The sequence below is a fragment of the Solanum lycopersicum genome, chromosome 3 (assembly GCF_036512215.1).
Source record: "Solanum lycopersicum chromosome 3, SLM_r2.1".
NCBI lineage: Eukaryota > Viridiplantae > Streptophyta > Magnoliopsida > Solanales > Solanaceae > Solanum > Solanum lycopersicum.
This window is the reverse complement of record NC_090802.1, coordinates 8158737-8180121: the sequence shown is the minus strand read 5'-3', so window position 1 is coordinate 8180121 and position 21385 is coordinate 8158737. Positions and strand designations below refer to the sequence as shown.

The 21385-nt window shown below is 31.5% G+C and overlaps 3 protein-coding genes across 3 annotated transcripts; all 3 read right to left on the bottom strand.

The window, feature by feature from the left end:
• Positions 1 to 1967: 1967 nt before the first annotated feature.
• LOC138347811 (E3 ubiquitin-protein ligase SINA-like 10) lies at positions 1968 to 5114 on the bottom strand. Its single transcript, XM_069296300.1, has 2 exons — positions 4633 to 5114; positions 1968 to 2624 (listed from the first exon to the last, which is right to left on the bottom strand). Exons 1-2 carry the CDS (start codon positions 5104 to 5106, stop codon positions 2421 to 2423), a joined length of 678 nt encoding a protein of 225 aa, XP_069152401.1. The 5' UTR covers positions 5107 to 5114; the 3' UTR covers positions 1968 to 2420.
• Positions 5115 to 14259: 9145 nt separating this feature from the next.
• On the bottom strand, positions 14260 to 14703 carry LOC101244757 (B3 domain-containing protein At1g49475-like). The gene has a single exon (XM_026028839.1). The coding sequence runs from the start codon at positions 14701 to 14703 to the stop codon at positions 14260 to 14262; it is 444 nt and encodes a 147-aa protein (XP_025884624.1).
• Positions 14704 to 20986: 6283 nt separating this feature from the next.
• On the bottom strand, positions 20987 to 21385 carry LOC104646199 (B3 domain-containing protein At1g49475-like). Its single transcript, XM_010319453.2, has one exon. It carries the CDS (start codon positions 21383 to 21385, stop codon positions 20987 to 20989), a length of 399 nt encoding a protein of 132 aa, XP_010317755.2.

Here is a 21385-nt window from a genome sequence, read left to right as displayed (position 1 = left end):
GGTTAGTAAATCTTTTTTCTTATTTTATCTCCAAAATGATATTTATTTAATCTCCAAAATAAATTTTGTTTTATCTTAAAAAATTGTCACTTAAATAGAAAAAAAAAATATCACAATTCTAAGTGATAAAAAAATAGAGTTGATAATGTAAGAATAGAAAAAATGACAAAATAATGAGTGCATAGTTGTAGATTAATAAAACACATAACCAATTAACGGGATAAATTTTTAAATTGTATAAATATATGGAAACAAAAATTAATTTGGCATAGAGTAATATATCATATACATATGAAACTTCCACAATAGATAAACTACATATTGACCTTCATATAATAGTGAGTTGCACTTTTTAGTCTTGATTTCTACTTCTTTCTATCTTGAGTTATTATAAATTAGTGTTATTCGTCGAAATTAGGAAGCACATTAAATATTAAATTATGAATGATTTACAACTTAAAGTAAAATTTTCATAAGTTTTCATAGTGTAAAGAATTAATTAAATTATATCCATACTTTTTTCAATAGAATAATACATAAATATGTCCTTTAACTTGGCCTCATTTTACAATTATACCCTTCAACTTTGAATGTGCACAAGTAGACACTTAAATTTATATAAAATTGAACAAATAGACACAAAGATCCTACATGGAAATTTGTGTCCTAGTGGTGTCCTACTAGAACTATCAATATGGGCTAGCCCACCCTATTCGGGCTAACCCATACATGCTTTGACATTTTACGGGTCAGGCCGGGCTAGACCATTTTTGGCGTGGGCCATAAAATGGTCGGTCCAACCCACAAGTACGGGGGCTACAGGCTTGATGGACCAGCCCACTTTTTTAAAAAAATTATATTTTTTTAAAATTATAAAATTAAATTTTAAATTATAATTTAAAATATTATCATAAATATAGATAAAACAATATTACATGATGTTAATGTTAGTACTTGTTAATCAAATCAAAATAAAATTATTTTTATAATATTTATTAGGGATAATTTCAAAGACCTCCATGTTTCGCTCTATAACACTCACCTCCCCTTTGGTTTACGATATTATGTCTACCTTCCTTATTTTCATTTACTTGTAACCATTCTTTAAACCTATTTAAAATAAATATAAATTAATAAAGAGCGAAGCCTGGAGGAAGGTCTCTAAAATTATCTCTATTTATTAAGTTTTTTTTTCAAGTAAAAGTATAAATATATATAAAAAATATTAACCTAATTATTTTGAATTTGAACTCTCTTTAATTTTAAAATTTAATATTATATTAAAATTTTTAATTAATTATTATTGGCCCATGGGCCGACCCTACCTATATTCCTCAAGCCCATCAAATCAACAGGTTTATTCAGGCCAGGATAAAAAACCTTTTTCTTAAATGGGCTCGAAAAATCTTAGCCAAACCCTATTAAATCCCGGGTTAGGCCAAGCCGGCCCAACGTGCCTAGCCCATATTGACGGTTCTATGTCCTACATGTATTATGACAAGTAGGACATATGTTCCTATTTGTTCAACTTTATACAAGTTTAAGTGTCTATTTGTGCAAACTCAAAGTTGGAGGGCATAAATATAAAAAGAGGTTAAGTTAAAGGGTGTATTTATGTATTATGCCTTTTTCAAATTACAAAAAAATTTCTTAGAATCAAATAATTTCATATAAATCAGCACACACGCAGACACATCGATAGTGATAAATTGCTGTTGAGAAAACTTGCAGACACATAGCTCATGGATGAGTTCGAGAGAGAGGGGTGTAGAGAATATGGATGTATCCGAGAAGGGAGAGGTGTATCAAAGAGAGGATAGGGATGTATTCAAGATGGGATAAAGATGTATCCAATAGAGGATATGAATGTATCGAGAGGAGATAGCGTTTGAAAGAGGATAGATACATTTGTAATTTTTTTTAAATAGTAGAACTTTTTTAGAAATTATAATAAAATAAGATATCAATTCTCATTCCTTCTTTTCTATGAGAACATTCAACTTCAGCCGAGCACTGGAATTAACGACAACTTTTGGGACCACAAGGAATTTCTTCAAAGGACTATCTTCTGACCAGTTTGGCACACTCTCTTCAACAGATTCTAGTTTAAAAGAGCTTTCCCCATCAGTTACTACAAGCTCGTATGAGAACCTTCTCTTCTACTTAAATGGTCCAACGCAGATGATATTGATAACACTTCCAACACAGTCATTAGCATGGTTGATGATAAAAAGTATAACATCTGTCCTCATTTGAAGAATTATGTACCTTTGGTCTTTTTCTATATAAATTGGATGGACAGCATTGAAAGAAATGTGCTCTGCTGAAGATGCATGTTTCTCGCTAAAATGTGCATATACCTTTGCTGAAGTACCTATAAAGTCACAGCCATGGGAAGGACAAAAACAAGGCATATAGATTCATACATTTTCATGGTCAGTTTTCTTACTAAGATTCAGAATCTCCTTGCAACCATACCTATTGTTCACGCCTGACACTTTCAGAGATTCTAGAACATTCTCCATAGCTTGACAACAGTTATATCCAATTGACAAACAACATGATGGACACTTATTAGCAATCTTGATGCAGCAAGGGACACATGCTATGTGCCTATTCCCACACTATATTTTTGTCCCGAAAGAAAAAAGGATGTCAGAAAATATATTCATTGCAAGCAGTTAGAATGTTTGCAGATGATAGCTTACTCTACTCTTCATGCTTATAAATATTTTCAAGGTTTATCTAAGTACATAGCTTAAGAAGTAGGGATAAAGAAAAATGTGTTACATGGAAAGCGTAAACAAATCGTACTTAAATTTCACTATTTAGCTCTTTGTATTAGCATTTGCCGTAAACCTAGAGTCATCGCTTTAATTTCTTGCTTCGTCCAAAAGACTCAATAATTTCATTTAAAACACGCTCATGCATTAAAATGTCATATTTTGTTGCAATAACAACAAATTGATTACCAATAGCTATATTCAACCTTAGATGAAAAAGGACATAAATTAACCACCCTGGCAAGGAGAAGGACGTAGAATTTAGGATCTGAACCTCAGTTAAGTATGCTTTTAAATGCAGTAACAAGATTAAATCTTAAGTTACCGTGAGCTAAAACCAAGAGTTCTAAAAAGAGGCCTAGGTACATAACTTCTATCAAGATAGATCTCCAACAAAGGAATAGTATACAATTAATAACTTCTATCACGATAGTATATAATTAATAACCTCTATCACGATTGATCTCCAAAAATGAAATAGTATACGGTTAATAACTTCTATTAGATAGATCTCCAAGAAGGAACAACAAACAGTTAATAACTTCTATCACTGCTCATACCCTAATCCTTTGTGGGGCAGAGTCACTTCAAGTTCTATATCTCAATCTAAATCTGAAGCTGTTTGAAGCTGTCTCTGGATTACATATTAACATGATAAAGAACCAGATTTACCCTATCAACGAAGTCTACTTTAAATACCCTGGCACGGAATCCTGGGGTATGGCACATGCTCTTTCCACTCTACTTAATTTGGTCTCCCTTTGGATGCAAAATACAAAGCACATGAGATATGAAATGTAGTGATGGAAAAGGTGGAGAAGACGCTGGCAAACTGGAACATGCAATATCTATTTATGGGAGGAAAGCTAACCCCATCAATAGTGTATTGGACAGCGTACCTACCTACGTCCCTCATCCCAATGTCATATGAGGTGAAAGAGCAACTAGTTGGTCTGAGAAGGGCTTCCTATGGGAAGGAAACCGTGAAGAGCATTAATTCCACCTTGTGAAGTGGGATAAAGTCTTATTGTCAAAGGAACAGGGAAATTTGGGCATTAGCGATCTTTAGAAACACAACAATAACATTAAGGGAAGAAACTATCTCACCAGATATTTTGCAAGAAAAAAGCCTAATTACAATGTAACTTAAGCCCAGATTAAATCGGGATGCGAAAAGAAGAAACCCATTTACAATGACACCCATTTGTAATCTCTAGTCAGAATGAGATTAACTTGATTGAACCTGGTACCATCTCCCCACTTTAAGTGTCTTATTATTCTCCATCATAACCCAGTGCTTCCTCTAACTTGAATATTACGCCATCAAGACTATGACTTCACCAGTAAAACAAAGACCTATATTAGCCAGTTATTCTCCAATTTGAATGAAATGTTATAACTTCAAAATTAGAACCACTTGAGATGGGATAAGCACAGTCATTCCACTGTCAGCAATTCTCCCAACTAAACTCTTTAACAGATCCACATTTCCTATGCTTTTCCAATGCAATACTGAATGCTAAGTAATCATATTTCTATTATCTGACATGTTTGCTCTACTTCTATATTTTATTTTTTAAAACCGCCTCCACTAGGCACGGCTAAAGTCTGCGTAAACTCTATCCTCCCAAACCCCACTGTTGGATTAACCAAAACTGTAACTTTTACACCCTAAGAGCAATAAAGTATATTGGTCAGATTGTAAATGTCAATACAAATTCCCTTCTATTCAAGACCATGTCTTCAAAAACCTCTAAAGGCAAATTAAGAATTCTCCAAACACAATTAATTCCAACACAGATAAATTCTTATACTCCTAATAGCAATGAAAAGGGTAAAAAGAAGAAACCTGAAAGACAGGAACACAGAGATGTTCAAAGCAGATCGGGCAATCCAACACATCCAAATCCAATAACGTCACAGAAATTGACCTGTTTATGATTGAATCCTCAAAATTCTGATACACGCTCTCACCAGAAATAGACCTGTTCTCTCTTAAAACCTCGGATTCACGAACTGGCACCCTCCGATCACCGCTCGATCGGAAATTTCCCTCAGATTCCGATCCCCAATCCTCCTCCTCTGCCTCTTCCTCTACTTTTTCCTGAACAACCCTTTCCCTTTCTCTTTCTTCTACTTCTTCTTGTTGACGGATTACGACGCCGCAAGAGAAATTTCCGGCGGTAGTCCTCCGTCTCTTGCATACAGATGTGCTGGAGTTACAGGGTCCTCCTTCATCATTATCATGTTCATCTCTTCCAACTGAAAATCTCTCCATTTCTTCTTCTTCTTCGCTGCTAGATGAATGGTTCACTCTTATCATGGTCAAAATTCGGTTTTTGTAAATATTATTTTAATATCTTATTATATTATTATTATTATCATATATTTATACTATTTCTTTAAAATAACCTATGGGATGTTTTTGCAAAATTTGGTTACAAAATCGAATGTGGTCAAATACTTAAGATTTGAATTTAATGTTTTCTTGAAAATGTGTTTGACTATGAGGTAATAGTTTTATTTAATTTATAAATAAGTTGTATAGATTTTATCTTTTTTAGTTAAGAAAATGAGTAATTAGATTACGAAGAAATTTAATTAATGATTAACTTTATTTGAATATGTATTTTTTATGTCACATTAGTACATTGAACTTGGGTGGTGTTTGATTAAGAGTGTTTGAATTGACTTGTTTTAAGTGTATTTAACTAAAAAAATTGTAAGCACTTTTGAAGTATTTAGGTAAATTAAAAGTGTTTATACATTACTTTCTCCGTTTAAAAAAGAACGGTCTAGTTTGACTTGGATGGAGTTTAAGAAAAGAAAGAATTTTTTTTGATCTTGTGGCTCTAAATTAAAATTTATGACAAATATACCAAAATGCTCTTTAATCTTGTGGTCTTAAATATGTCATGTGAAAAGTTAAAGTTAAAGTTTTTTCAAAAATTAAAAAGGGGTCATTCTTTTTGAAATAGACTAAAAAAATGAGATCATTCTTTTTTAAACGGAGAGAGTATTGTTTTGCTTCACGAATTAAGAAAATGAGTAATTGGACGACGAATTATGGTTTACTAAGAAATTTATTAAATGATTATGTCACGTTAATACATTAAATTGAACGGGGTTTGATTAAGAGTGTGTTTGAATTAACTTGTTTTAAATGCTTTTAACTAAAAAATTTGTGAGAAATTTTGATGAATTTAGGTAAATTAAAGTGTGTATACAGATTATTCTTTTGCTTCATAAATTAAAAAAATGAGTAATTAGATTACCAATTATGGTTTACTGAGCACTTTATTTAATGATTAACTTTATGTGAATATATTTATTTGTCATTAGTACATTGAACTAGCAAGCAATATATAGTTGTAATTAACTTCTTTATGCCTTAAGGACGAGATATTTTTCCCATTTCATTAATACTGTCTGATTCCATGATAAGTGTTCCAACAAATGCATTATAATATAGAACTAAAGATTGATCACGTGATAATTTGAGTTAAAAAAAAATAATAGATAAATTTTGGCTTTGAGGCGTGAAGAATCACTTTCTTTCAAGAGTCATCGGGATTACAAGCAATTTTTTTTATCAGAATACATCAAAGCCTGAAACCTATGTGCAATTGAATATGCTGATAGAGAGGGTAAAAGTCCCACATTGATTGGGCAGTGGACTGGTGGTGGTGTCCTCAAATGGACTATGAAATCCTTCCTTCATGAGCTAGTTTTTTGTATTGAGTTATGTTTACGTGTCATATCTTTACATAATATCAAAGTTAGATCCATCATCGTTTGAGCTCTTGGTTCGCTGGTCAGTTTGGAAATCTATACCTAATGAACAAGCTTTTAGGGTTGAGTTAGACTCAAGTAGTGTCATATTTGTTACAGACACAACATCCAGAAGTTCACTAATTATAGAAGCAATCAAGGAAACCTTTTCGATAAGAATCTCATTTAATCTCATTTTTTGAATCGATACAACCTTTGTGTTCAATTAATCTATTTAAATATTATGACATTCATATTTATAATAACTTATTTCAAGAATGATCTATTATATTTCTAACCATTAAGTGAGTCAAATTTTATCACATGAATTGAAAGAAGTGAGTTATTACTATAAATTGTAACGAAACGAGATGACAGACTTCATTATGTTCATAACTAATAAATCAGATAAGATGTTTTACTCATCTAACTCAATTACATAAGGTTGAAAGCCAAGTTGGATATCATCATCTGCTTGTCCTCCTTACATGAGTAGTGCTTCTTTTATGTCTTAAAGGCGCCTTTGACAATAAAGGAATCAATACGGAGGCACGACTACAAGGCACTTGGCAATGGTCACAATATTTTTATTCCACCTTTTTTAAATTGTCCCACATTTATAGAACGAATGAGGTATAGATCTTGCACATTTTGCGCCTCATTATCTTGCCTCTATCAATGAAAGGTCAAAGATTCAAATCTTTGCAGGGTAACAAAGTAAGACATGCCATTTTTGTATATATGAAACTTGTGGGAACCTCGATTAATTTACACTCAAAATTAAGTCTAGCCTTGGTTATGAAAATGAATATTTTTTTCAAGGGAATGAAATTTAATTTGTCTTCTTACATTGTATTTTAAGAAATTCTAATTGATTAAGACTAAAAATTGTTCTATTTAATTCCACAATTGTAAAGGAGGGAAGTAGAGTAGCACTAACATTGAGTTGGAATTTAGTCAGTGAATTCAAGATTAAAAAGAGAAATTAAACAAAGAGATGGGATTAAAGCATTTATGAGACGCCAATATACAACTATGCCATGTTTAGGCACAAAATAAAGTTTTTGGAAAAAGTAATTATGTTTTCATGATTCACTATACAAAAGAGGCACAACATATAAAATGTATATGTTGATGAATCAAGGTCCTTGTTGTAGAATTTGCAGTAAGTTTTGCTCTTTATTAAACTTTGTTATATAATAGTCGTGAGCTAAATTAGTGAAGATGCGCCCAATCCCTTGCTTCTTTCTCTCACTTAAAATTAGACTCACCAAGGTAGTTAATAGTTTTAGTTTTCTTGAAGTGCGTGATTTGACAGTCTTTCTCAATCACTCTCCACAACATAATCAATGTCTCTTTTAGATAGTTGAGGTTATTATTTTTTTCCCATTTAAAGGAATAAGTCAATAGTTTATAGATTCTTTTTTTTTCTTGATTGGATAATAATTAATAATATGTGGTCACCTTCTTCATCCTCTTGTGATAGTTTCTTATATTTTTGTTGTTCATCCTTATTGAGGCATGAGTGCTAGCTGTTCATCCATCTTGAAGGAGACAGGGAGGAATTAGTATGTTTTGAAAGACTTTTTCCTCTCTTCTTGTCCCTCAATTCTGGCTTAATTCTAATCCTCCTTTATTAGGTGGGGCTAGTGGATTTTGGTCTCGAGAAACTGAACGCGGCAACTATTTTAAGACGAAGGCAATATTAAACTAAGTGATAAGGTAGATTTTCTCTCTTTTTTCTTCCATCATGACTTATAACGGTTCACAAAGCTGCAAAATAGTAATTAATTTGCTTTAAATAAGTGACGATTAGAAAAAAAGATTTAAACATATATATGCCAAACCATCCAAGAGTTACATTCCATAACGTTTACAAAATAAAATGTTTACTTGAGCACTTGTTGAATACATATACTTGCAATTATAAGAAGATAATTTATGCAACAAATCTATCTGAAATTTGATACCCTAGCAAATTAAGTACAAGTAGCATCTTAATAAGACAAACTAAAATAGCCAAAATGCAATCAAAAAAATTGTATCTAATTTTTTGCAAGCATAGGGGTGTTGGGATCTTCTGAACCGGCAAAACATTTGCAATGGGGCCCCCAATCAACTTGAAGCGACAAGTTTCACTATTAGCTATTTTGTTATCTTTTCGAAAGGCAGTCCATCCTTCTTTTATGATAACCATACTCCTAGCATACTCTATTTCCACTTTCCATTATACTCCTTCTTCATTAACCAACCTCATATTCTTCATGTTTATTATGTCTGTTTGTTGGGCGAATCTCAACGGGATAGCCTAAAAAACATATTCATCAAACAAACAGGATTATTTGATTTTCAGGGAAATAACTAGAATGTGCAAATCTAGCGAATTTAAAAATACAATGTAAAACTATTAAACCTTACCATACAAGTAGCATGTGACTTTTTTATAACCATTTCAAAAAACGGATTGTTACCAGTTAAGTCCACCAAACTGTATCGACTGCTATAATTATTTGGACCAACTTTTTCACTTATACTATTAGCTTCTCCAACCTCCTTATCTGCAACATCTTGACATAATTATAACAATTAGTACAATATTCTACTAATGAATTCACTTAATTAATAGCTAATAAAGCACTTAAGATGTTTACTTACGTTGCTCAATTACATTTGCATTAGTTTGAGGGAAATTAACTGGAATATGTTCCTCTTAATCAAGTCGTTTGATATTTATAAAAAAATCTTACACCTAAATAAATCTCACGAGTTATATAAAAAACCATATACCATTGTATTCTCACTTAATTAACTACATGTCATCTTAATTCCCTTCTATCTAATTCTTGTATCAAACTATAAATATCAATTATGTATGGAGTTGTTGGATAGTTATTTTCATTTTCTCCTTTTTAATAAGTATCTGTTTTCCTTTATTTTTCTACGCTAATGTATTTACTAATTAATAGAAAGGACATAAAAAAAAGGTGTCGTGAAAATATGGCCATAACTTAGATGAGTATTGAGTTTGAAATGAACATGATAAACGAACACATTTTCTTTCTTGGACTACAAATTAAGCAAACACCTACTGATTTCTAAGGAGCAGAGTAGCCTTTCTAAATCAGAAGAAAGGTGAAATTGTTGAAACAGGTATAGTTGAAATTTTCTCAGGCTTCGGAGTTAACAAAATTTGAATCTCACTTTTTGACATATAAAATGTATATGTTGATGAATCAAGGTCCTTGTTGTAGAATTTGCAGCAAGTTTTCCTCTTTATAAAACTTTGTTATATATTAGTCGTGAGCTAAATTAGTGAAGATGCGCCCAATCCCTTGCTTCTTTCTCTCAATTAAAATTAGACTCAGCAAGGTAGTTAATAGTTTTAGTTTTCTTGATGTGCGTGACTTGATGGTCTTTCTTAATCACTCTCCACAACATAATCAATGTCTCTTTTAGATAGTTGAGGTTATTCGTTTTTTCCCATTTAATGGAATGGGTCAATAGTGTATAGATACTTCTTTTTCTTGATTGGATAATAATTAATAATATGTGGTCACCTTCTTCATCCTCTTGTGATAGTTTCTTATATTTTTGTTGTTCATCCTTATTGAGGCATGAGTGCTAGCTGTTCATCCATCTTGAAGGAGACAGGGAGATATTAATATGTTTTGAAAGACTTTTTCCTCTCTTCTTGTCCCTCAATTCTGGCTTAATTCTAATCCTCCTTTATTAGGTGGGGCTAGTGGATTTTGGTCTCGAGAAACTGAACGCGGCAACTATTTTAAGACGAAGGCAATATTAAACTAAGTGATAAGGTAGATTTTCTCTCTTTTTTCTTCCATCATGACTTATAACGGTTCACAAAGCTGCAAAATAGTAATTAATTTGCTTTAAATAAGTGACGATTAGAAAAAAAGATTTAAACATATATATGCCAAACCATCCAAGAGTTACATTCCATAACGTTTACAAAATAAAATGTTTACTTGAGCACTTGTTGAATACATATACTTGCAATTATAAGAAGATAATTTATGCAAAAAAGCTATCTGAAATTTGATACCCTAGCAAATTAAGTACAAGTAGCATCTTAATAAGACAAACTAAAATAGCCAAAATGCAAGAACGATCTTTTATATTTCTAATCATTAAGTGAGTCAAATTTTGTCACATGAATTGAAAGAAGTGAGTTATTACTATAAATTGTAACGAAACGAGATGACTGACTTCATTATGTTCAAGCTAATAAATCAGATAGGATGTTTACTCATCTAACTCAATTACATAAGGTTGGAAGACAAGTTGGATATCATCATCTACTTGTCCTCCTTTTATGAGTAGTGCTTCTTTTATGTCTTAAAGGCGCCTTTGACAATTAAGGAATGAAGACGGAGGCACGACAACAAGGCACTTGGCAATGGACACAATGTTTATTTCAACCTTTTTAAAATTGTCCCACATTAATAGAATGAATGAGGTATAGATCTTGCACATTTTGCGCCTTAGTATCTTGCCTCTATCAATGAAAGGTTAAAGATTCAAATCTTTACAGGGTAACAAAGTAAGACATGCCATTTTAGTATATATGAAACTTGTGAGAACCTCGATTAATTCACACTCAAAATTAAGTCTAGCCTTGGTTGTGAAGATGAATATTTTTTTCAAGGGAATGAAATTTAATTTGTCTTCTTACATTGGATTTTGAGAAATTCTAATTGATTAAGACTAAAAATCGTTCTATTTAAATCCACAATTGAAAAGGAGGGAAGTAGAGTAGCACTAACATTGAGTTCGAATTTAGTCAGTGAATTCAATATTAAAAAGAAAAATTAAACAAAGAGATGGGATTAAAGCATTTATGAGATGCCAATATACAACTACGCCATGTTTAGGCACAAAATAAAGTTTTTGGAAAAAGTAATTATGTTTTCATGATTCACGATACAAAAGAGGTAGACCTGAGATTTTTTCCTAATAAATTCAATGAAGAAATGAAATTAACTATTTTACCATAAACTTTGGATTAAATTTTAAAAATCTATGCTTGGATAATTTTCAAGTTTCAAAATTTTGTTCTTCTCGAAAGAATTTTCACTTTCACTCACAAAAATTCAATTTATTTCAAGGAAAATGTACAATCAAACATGAAATCAAATTTCAAAATATGACAACTTCAGAAATTCAAATTTTTAAATTTCAACTTTAAAATTTATGCTCAAATTAACAGGAATATCATGCATGACACTTTATAGTTCTCGTGATTCTAACATTTTGGTGGTTTGAATTTCCAAACAAGTCTACTTTGAATTACGAGTGTGAGCCAATCTTAAATGACCTCATTTAAGGAAATACTTACGGTTTGAGGTGTGTCGATGACAATGTCCTTAAAAATATTCCACTTGATTTAAGTACATATTCTTGAATTTAACAAGCTCTTCTATATAAAATATGAGTGAAAATATTTAATTAGAAATAAATCCAACACATTTATAGAATATATGGGAGAAGAAATGAATCTTCATCTTTACTCTCATTAGGAGAAAAAACTACCATAAATTACATATATAATTATAAAGCAAGATACAGACCAGATGATGTGACACATCTCTTGGTATAGAAAATTAGTACAATCTTTTATATTAAATTTTTTTGAATTTTTTACTTCATTATTTTCATTAATCAATTCGTTTGATAATTATAAAAAAATCTTACACCTAAATAAATCTCATGAGTTATATAAAAAACCATATAACTTTGTATTCTCACTTAATTAACTACATGTCATCTTAATTCCCTTCTATCTAATTCTTGTATCAAACTATAAATATCAATTATGTATGGAGTTGTTGGATAGTTATTTTCATTTTCTCCTTTTTAATAAGTATCTTTTTTCCTTTATTTTTCAACGCTAATGTATTTACTAATTAATAGAAAGGACATAAAAAAAGGTTACGTGAAAATATGGCCATAACTTAGATGAGTATTGAGTTTGAAATGAACATGATAAGCGAACACATTTTCTTCCTTGGACTACAAATTAAGCAAACACCTACTGATTTCTAAGGGGCAGAGTAGCCTTTCTAAATCAGAAGAAAGGTGAAATTGTTGAAACAAGTACAGTTGAAATTTTTTCAGGCTTCGGAGGTAACAAAATTTGAATCTCACTTTTTGATATATAAAATGTATATGTTGATGAATCAAGGTCCTTGTTGTAGAATTTGCAGCAAGTTTTCCTCTTTATAAAACTTTGTTATATAATAGTCGTGAGCTAAATTAGTGAAGATGCGCCCAATCCCTTGCTTCTTTCTCTCACTTAAAATTAGACTCACCAAGGTAGTTAATAGTTTTAGTTTTCTTGAAGTGCGTGATTTGACGGTCTTTCTCAATCACTCTCCACAACATAATCAATGTCTCTTTTAGATAGTTGAGGTTATTCTTTTTTTCCTATTTAATGGAATGAGTCAATAGTTTATAGATTCTTCTTTTTTCTTGATTGGATAATAATTAATAATATGTGGTCACCTTCTTCATCCTCTTGTGATAGTTTCTTATATTTTTGTTGTTCATCCTTATTGAGGCATGAGTGCTAGCTGTTCATCCATCTTGAAGGAGACAGGGAGGAATTAGTATGTTTTGAAAGACTTCTTCCTCTCTTCTTGTCCCTTAATCCTGGCTTAATTCTAATCCTCCTTTATCAGGTGGGGCTAGTGGATTTAGGTCTTGAGAAACAGAACGCGACAACTATTTTAAGACGAACGCAATATTAAACTAAGTGATAAGGTAGATTTTCTCTCTCTTTTCTTTCATTGTGACTTATAACGGTTCACAAAGCTGCAAAATAGTAATTAATTTGCTTTAAATAAGTGACGATTAGAAAAAAAACATTTAAACATATATATGCCAAACCATCCAAGAGTTACATTCCATAACGTTTACAAAATAAAATGTTTACTTGAGGACTTGTTGAATACATATACTTGCAATTATAAGAAGATAATTTATGCAAAAAAGCTATCTGAAATTTGATACCCTAGCAAATTAAGTACAAGTAGCATCTTAATAAGACAAACTAAAATAGCCAAAATGCAATCAAAAAAATTGTATCTAATTTATTGCAAGCAAAGGGGTGTTGGGATCTTCTGAACCTGCAAAACATTTGCAATGGGGCCCCGAATCAACTTGAAGCGACAAGTTTCACCATTAGCTATTTTGTTATCTTTTCGAAAGGCAGTCCATCCTTCTTTTATGATAACCATACTCCTAGCATACTCTATTTCCACTTTCCATTCTACTCCTTCTTCATTAACCAACCTCATATTCTTCATGTTTATTATGTCTGTTTGTTGGGCGAATCTCAACGGGATAGCCTAAAAACATATTTATCAAACAAACAGGGTTATTAGATTTTCAGGGAAATAACTAGAATGTGCAAACTTAGCGAATTTAAAAACACAATGTAAAACTATTAAACCTTACCATACAAGTAGCATGTGACTTTTTTATAACCATTTCAAAAAACGGATTGTCACCAGTTAAGTCCACCAAACTGTATCGACTGCTATAATTATTTGGACCAACTTTTTCACTTATACTATTAGCTTCTCTAACCTCCTTATCTACAACAGCTTGACATAAGTATAACAATTAGTACAATATTCTACTAATAAATTCACATAATTAATGGCTAATAAAGCACTTAAGATGTTTACTTACGTTGCTCAATTAGATTAGCATTAGTTTGAGGGCAATTAACAGGAATATGTTCCTCTTCATCCTCGATTTCATTAGTGTTAGATTGGAGAATTGGAATATCTTCTTCGATTACATTAGCATTAGATTGGAGAATTAGAATATCTTCTTCGATGATATTAGCATTAGCTTGGGCAAATAGAATATCTTCCTCTTGTTCATCTGATTCAATATCTTGATCTATTGGATATTCAATTTCTGTTTTACTCTGATCATATATAGCGACAGAAAACTGACAACGCGGGTTGTACGTGAACATTAATACGCTCTTGATGCTTATTGAGTAATAGTCACAAAAATCACTCCATCCCTTGGCTAGCCAAATTTGGCCTTGAGAATTTTCCACTTCAACCTCCCAAGCTTTTCCATGGGGAGCCTCAAGAAACACGGGGTTTAACATGTTCTCGTAGTGTCTTTTGGCAAATACTACTGGAATCCTCCGTGTGCAAAAGAAATTGCAAATTTAATTTCATACAAACACAATTATTTTAACTTATATCTTGGAATAAATCAACAATTTACAAGGACTAAAATTACATCTAATTACTTACCAGACGGCGTAATTCATCTAATGAAGTAATGATTTGGATGAACTTAGGGTTGTTGGGAGAAGAGCTCCTTAATGAAGATCCATGGAACTCGTTTGCCATGATAGATGGTAGGATGGGAAATTGTTGAAGAACTTGTTTACTATATATAGGAGTTTGATTCACGAGAACCATGCACAGCGCACTCACGAGGATACTATTATATTTCAGTCATCACATGATGCTTGTGATGACTACTGTATTGCTTTGTCTTGGAATAATAACCATATTGTTTTTTTTTTTGACTTCTTTTTAAGATTCATTCACCTAACCCTATAAATTACCACTTATTTACACTCACGTGAATGTGACTACTATTGCTTTGTCTTTGAATGCACAAAGATACTTTTTTCCTTTTCCTTTTCTTTCTTTTTGACTTCTATTATAGACTCATTCACCTGACCCTATTACTACTTATTGACACTAGCACTATTACTCTACGTTTTATTTATACTAACTAGTGAAATTTGCGGCGATTGTAGAAATGTATTTAAATTTATCATATCATCTTTTTTAGGATATTGAAATAATTTTTAAACAATATATATTTTTGAGTTAATTCATAAATGTGAATTATTTAAAAGGTATATGCAGTGTATGAGCATTATTTAAATTAAAACATATACTAATGCAAGTTTGCTACTAAAATCCAAAGATAGTCTGCAAAACTTAAATTCTTAAAAACTAATCCAAAGAAAAAAACAAATGTATTTAGAAATACTAAAATAGGGCAAGTCCCCAACTGTCGCAATGGTGTGAGTCCTTTTCTATGTTCTCGCCATAGAGAAAGTAATGCACATAAGAAAGAAGAAAATTTATGATGTAAGGCCCTAGTTGGCTTGGTTCTCTCTTACTCTTGTCTACACTCCCCTAGGCTTTGTTTGTAGGTTTTTCTTTTGCCTAGTTTTATCCCAAACCAAAGAGGAACAAAGAAAAAGTACGTAATGGACATACCTTTAACTCTCATGTCTTAAGGACGAGATATTTTTCCCATTTCATTAATACTGTCTGATCCCATGATAAGTGTTCCAACTAATGCAATTACCATATTAAGTTCAATCACAATATTAGTGACATAAGGTATAAATAATCAAATTAAAGCACTTACTAAAAGAAATTTGGAATTATCAATACAGTAGTACAACACTACATCTTCTTATTAAATTAGATTGAACAGTAATATGAGCTGATTGTGCCATTAGTGTTGCGCAGCTAATCAGGCCTTTCATCAGCTAAAACAACAAAGGGAGGCATTTGTGAAACTACAACATTTTATTTCTTAAATTAGTTTTGATGACAATAGATTTTGGTGTTTTAATTAAGTAAGTCACGATGCTGTTATATCCGATTGGTTTGGTTTTCTCAAAATCAGCTAGTGGACTTGAAATTATAAATTCATTTGTGATCCTCATGACTTAGACAAAAATTCTATATTTTATCCACCTAGTGATGTTTTGGTTGAATTTTGAAGATTCTGATATAAATTAAGAACATTCTTTGAAATATATCTTATATATATATATATATATATATATTTACTACAATAGAACATGCTCACTCTTTCTAAAATAAAGATCCATAGATACATTGTTTCCTTCTATTTAAAAAAGGAAGGAACTAACACAAAGTATCTGGAAAAAATATACGCCGTAATTTAGAGTATTTAATTAGTGAAATAATATTATATTCATTCAGCAGAAGGACACATGATGACATTAAACAAAAGCTTGGGTTATTTAAACACAAACTCCTTTAGTTGAAGTACCATGTCACTATGTTTATTGGAAAAGAACTCCTAGCTACTGACGGCGTTATGGTCTGGTAATTTGAAGGATGCATTATAATATATAACTAAAGATCGATCACGTGATAATTTGAGTTAGAAAAAATATAATAGATAAATTTTGGCTTTGAGGCGTGAAGAATCACTTTCTTTCAAGAGTCATAGGGACTACAAACAATTTTTTATTAGAATACATCAAAGCCTGAAACCTATGTGCAATTGAATATGCAGACAGAGAGGGTAAAAGTCCCACATTGATTGGGCAGTGGACCGCTGGTGGTGTCCTCAAATGGACTATGAAATCCTTCCTTCATGCGCTAGGTTTTTGTAGTGAGTTATGTCTAGGTGTCATATCTTTACATAATATCAAAGTTACATCCATCATCGTTTGAGCTCCTGGTTCGCGTGTCAGTTTGGAAATCCATCCCTAATGAACTAGCTTTTAGGGTTGAGTTAGACTCAAGTAGTGTCATATTTATTACATACACCACATCCGGAAGTTCACGTAATTATAGAAGCAGTCAAGGAAACCTTTTCGACAAAAATCTCATTTAATCTCATTTTTTGAATCGATACAACCTTTGTGTTCAATTAATCTATTCAAATATTATGACATTCATGTTTATAATCACTTATTTCAAGAATGATCTTTTATATTTCTAATCATTAAGTGAGTCAAATTTTATCACATGAATTGAAAGAAGTGAGTTATTACTATAAATTGTAACGAAATGAGATGACTGACTTCATTATATTCATAGCTAATAAATCAGATAAGATGTTTTACTCATCTAACTCAATTACATAAGGTTGGAAGCCAAGTTGGATATCATCATCTACTTGTCCTCCTTTCATGAGTAGTGCTTCTTTTATGTCTTAAAGGCGCCTTTGACAATAAAGGAATGAAGACGGAGGTGCGACTACAAGGCACTTGGCAATGGACACAATGTTTATTTCTTCCTTTTTAAAATTGTCCCACATTAATAGAATGAATGAGGTATAGAACTTGCACATTTTGCGCCTTATTATCTTGCCTTTGTCAATGAAAGGTCAAAGATTCAAATCTTTACAGGGTAACAAAGTAAGACATGCCATTTTAGTATATATGAAACTTGTGAGAACCTCGATTAATTCACACTCAAAATTAAGTCTAGCCTTGGTTGTGAAAATGAATATTTTTTTTTCAAGGGAATGAAATTTAATTTGTCTTCTTACATTGGATTTTGAGAAATTCTAATTGATTAAGACTAAAAATCGTTCTATTTAAATCCACAATTGAAAAGGAGGGAAGTAGAGTAGCACTAACATTGAGTTGGAATTTAGTCAGTGAATTCAATATTAAAAAGAAAAATTAAACAAAGAGATGGGATTAAAGCATTTATGAGATGCCAATATACAACTACGCCATGTTTAGGCACAAAATAAAGTTTTTGGAAAAAGTAATTATGTTTTCATGATTCACTATACAAAAGAGGTAGACCTGAGATTTTTCCCTAATAAATTCAATGAAGAAATGAAATTTACTATTTGACCATAAACTTTGGATTAAATTTTAAAAATCTATGCTTGGATAATTTTCAAGTTTCAAAATTTTGTTCTTCTCGAAAGAATTTTCACTTTCACTCACAAAAATTCAATTTATTTCATGTAAAATGTACATTCAAACATAAAATCAAATTTCAAAATATGACAACTTCAGAAATTCAAATTTTTAAATTTCAACTTTAAAATTTATGCTCAAATTAACAGGAATATCATGCATGACACTTTATAGTTCACGTGATTCTAACATTTTGGTGGTTTGAATTTCCAAACAAGTCTACTTTGAATTACGAGTGTGAGCCAATCTTAAATGACCTCATTTAAGGAAATACTTACGGTTTGAGGTGTGTCGATGACAATGTCCTTAAAAATATATTTCACTTGATTTAAGTACATATTCTTGTATTTAACAAGCTCTTCTATATAAATATGAGTGAAAATATTTAATTAGAAATAAATTCAATACATTTATAGAATATAAGGGAGAAGAAATGAATCTTCATCTTTACTCTCATTAGGAGAAAAAACTACCATAAATTACATACATAATTATAAAGCCAGATACAGACCAGATGATGTGACATATCTCTTGGTATAGAAAATTACTACGATCTTTTATATTACATTTTTTTGAATTTTTTACTTCATTGTTTTCATTAATCAAGTCGTTTGATATTTATAAAAAAATCTTACACCTAAATAAATCTCACGAGTTATATAAAAAACCATATACCATTGTATTCTCACTTAATTAACTACATGTCATCTTAATTCCCTTCTATCTAATTCTTGTATCAAACTATAAATATCAATTATGTATGGAGTTGTTGGATAGTTATTTTCATTTTCTCCTTTTTAATAAGTATCTGTTTTCCTTTATTTTTCTACGCTAATGTATTTACTAATTAATAGAAAGGACATAAAAAAAAGGTGTCGTGAAAATATGGCCATAACTTAGATGAGTATTGAGTTTGAAATGAACATGATAAACGAACACATTTTCTTTCTTGGACTACAAATTAAGCAAACACCTACTGATTTCTAAGGAGCAGAGTAGCCTTTCTAAATCAGAAGAAAGGTGAAATTGTTGAAACAGGTATAGTTGAAATTTTCTCAGGCTTCGGAGTTAACAAAATTTGAATCTCACTTTTTGACATATAAAATGTATATGTTGATGAATCAAGGTCCTTGTTGTAGAATTTGCAGCAAGTTTTCCTCTTTATAAAACTTTGTTATATATTAGTCGTGAGCTAAATTAGTGAAGATGCGCCCAATCCCTTGCTTCTTTCTCTCAATTAAAATTAGACTCAGCAAGGTAGTTAATAGTTTTAGTTTTCTTGATGTGCGTGACTTGATGGTCTTTCTTAATCACTCTCCACAACATAATCAATGTCTCTTTTAGATAGTTGAGGTTATTCGTTTTTTCCCATTTAATGGAATGGGTCAATAGTGTATAGATACTTCTTTTTCTTGATTGGATAATAATTAATAATATGTGGTCACCTTCTTCATCCTCTTGTGATAGTTTCTTATATTTTTGTTGTTCATCCTTATTGAGGCATGAGTGCTAGCTGTTCATCCATCTTGAAGGAGACAGGGAGATATTAATATGTTTTGAAAGACTTTTTCCTCTCTTCTTGTCCCTCAATTCTGGCTTAATTCTAATCCTCCTTTATTAGGTGGGGCTAGTGGATTTTGGTCTCGAGAAACTGAACGCGGCAACTATTTTAAGACGAAGGCAATATTAAACTAAGTGATAAGGTAGATTTTCTCTCTTTTTTCTTCCATCATGACTTATAACGGTTCACAAAGCTGCAAAATAGTAATTAATTTGCTTTAAATAAGTGACGATTAGAAAAAAAGATTTAAACATATATATGCCAAACCATCCAAGAGTTACATTCCATAACGTTTACAAAATAAAATGTTTACTTGAGCACTTGTTGAATACATATACTTGCAATTATAAGAAGATAATTTATGCAACAAATCTATCTGAAATTTGATACCCTAGCAAATTAAGTACAAGTAGCATCTTAATAAGACAAACTAAAATAGCCAAAATGCAATCAAAAAAATTGTATCTAATTTTTTGCAAGCATAGGGGTGTTGGGATCTTCTGAACCGGCAAAACATTTGCAATGGGGCCCCCAATCAACTTGAAGCGACAAGTTTCACTATTAGCTATTTTGTTATCTTTTCGAAAGGCAGTCCATCCTTCTTTTATGATAACCATACTCCTAGCATACTCTATTTCCACTTTCCATTATACTCCTTCTTCATTAACCAACCTCATATTCTTCATGTTTATTATGTCTGTTTGTTGGGCGAATCTCAACGGGATAGCCTAAAAAACATATTCATCAAACAAACAGGATTATTTGATTTTCAGGGAAATAACTAGAATGTGCAAATCTAGCGAATTTAAAAATACAATGTAAAACTATTAAACCTTACCATACAAGTAGCATGTGACTTTTTTATAACCATTTCAAAAAACGGATTGTTACCAGTTAAGTCCACCAAACTGTATCGACTGCTATAATTATTTGGACCAACTTTTTCACTTATACTATTAGCTTCTCCAACCTCCTTATCTGCAACATCTTGACATAATTATAACAATTAGTACAATATTCTACTAATGAATTCACTTAATTAATAGCTAATAAAGCACTTAAGATGTTTACTTACGTTGCTCAATTACATTTGCATTAGTTTGAGGGAAATTAACTGGAATATGTTCCTCTTCATCCTCGATTACATTAGCGTTAGATTGGAGAATCTTCTTCGATTACATTAGCATTAGATTGGAGAATTAGAATATCTTCGTCGATGATATTAGCATTAGCTTGGGCAACTAGAATATCTTCCTCTTGTTCATCTGATTCAATATCTTGATCTATTGGATATTCAATTTCTGTTTTACTCTGATCATATATAGCGACAGCAAAGTGACAACGCGGGTTGTACGTGAACATTAATACACTCTTGACGCTTATTGAGTAATAGTCACAAAAATCACTCCATCCCTTGGTTAGCCAAATTTGGCCTTGAGAATTTTCCAGTTCAACCTTCCAAGCTTTTCCACTCCTGGTTCGCGTGTCAGTTGGGAAATCTTCCCCTAATGAACTAGCTTTTGGAGTTGAGTTAGATTCAAGTAGTGTCAT

Bases quoted from the DNA above. Each gene is read 5' to 3' on its own strand.
- LOC138347811 (XM_069296300.1), bottom strand. From the start codon at position 5,106: ATGATAAGAGTGAACCATTCATCTAGCAGCGAAGAAGAAGAAGAAATG. The intron at 2,625-4,632 runs GTTTCTTCTTTT...ACAAAAATATAG, and splicing joins TCTGTGTTCCTGTCTTTCAG to TGTGGGAATAGGCACATAGC.
- LOC101244757 (XM_026028839.1), bottom strand. From the start codon at position 14,703: ATGTTAAACCCCGTGTTTCTTGAGGCTCCCCATGGAAAAGCTTGGGAG.
- LOC104646199 (XM_010319453.2), bottom strand. From the start codon at position 21,385: ATGACACTACTTGAATCTAACTCAACTCCAAAAGCTAGTTCATTAGGG.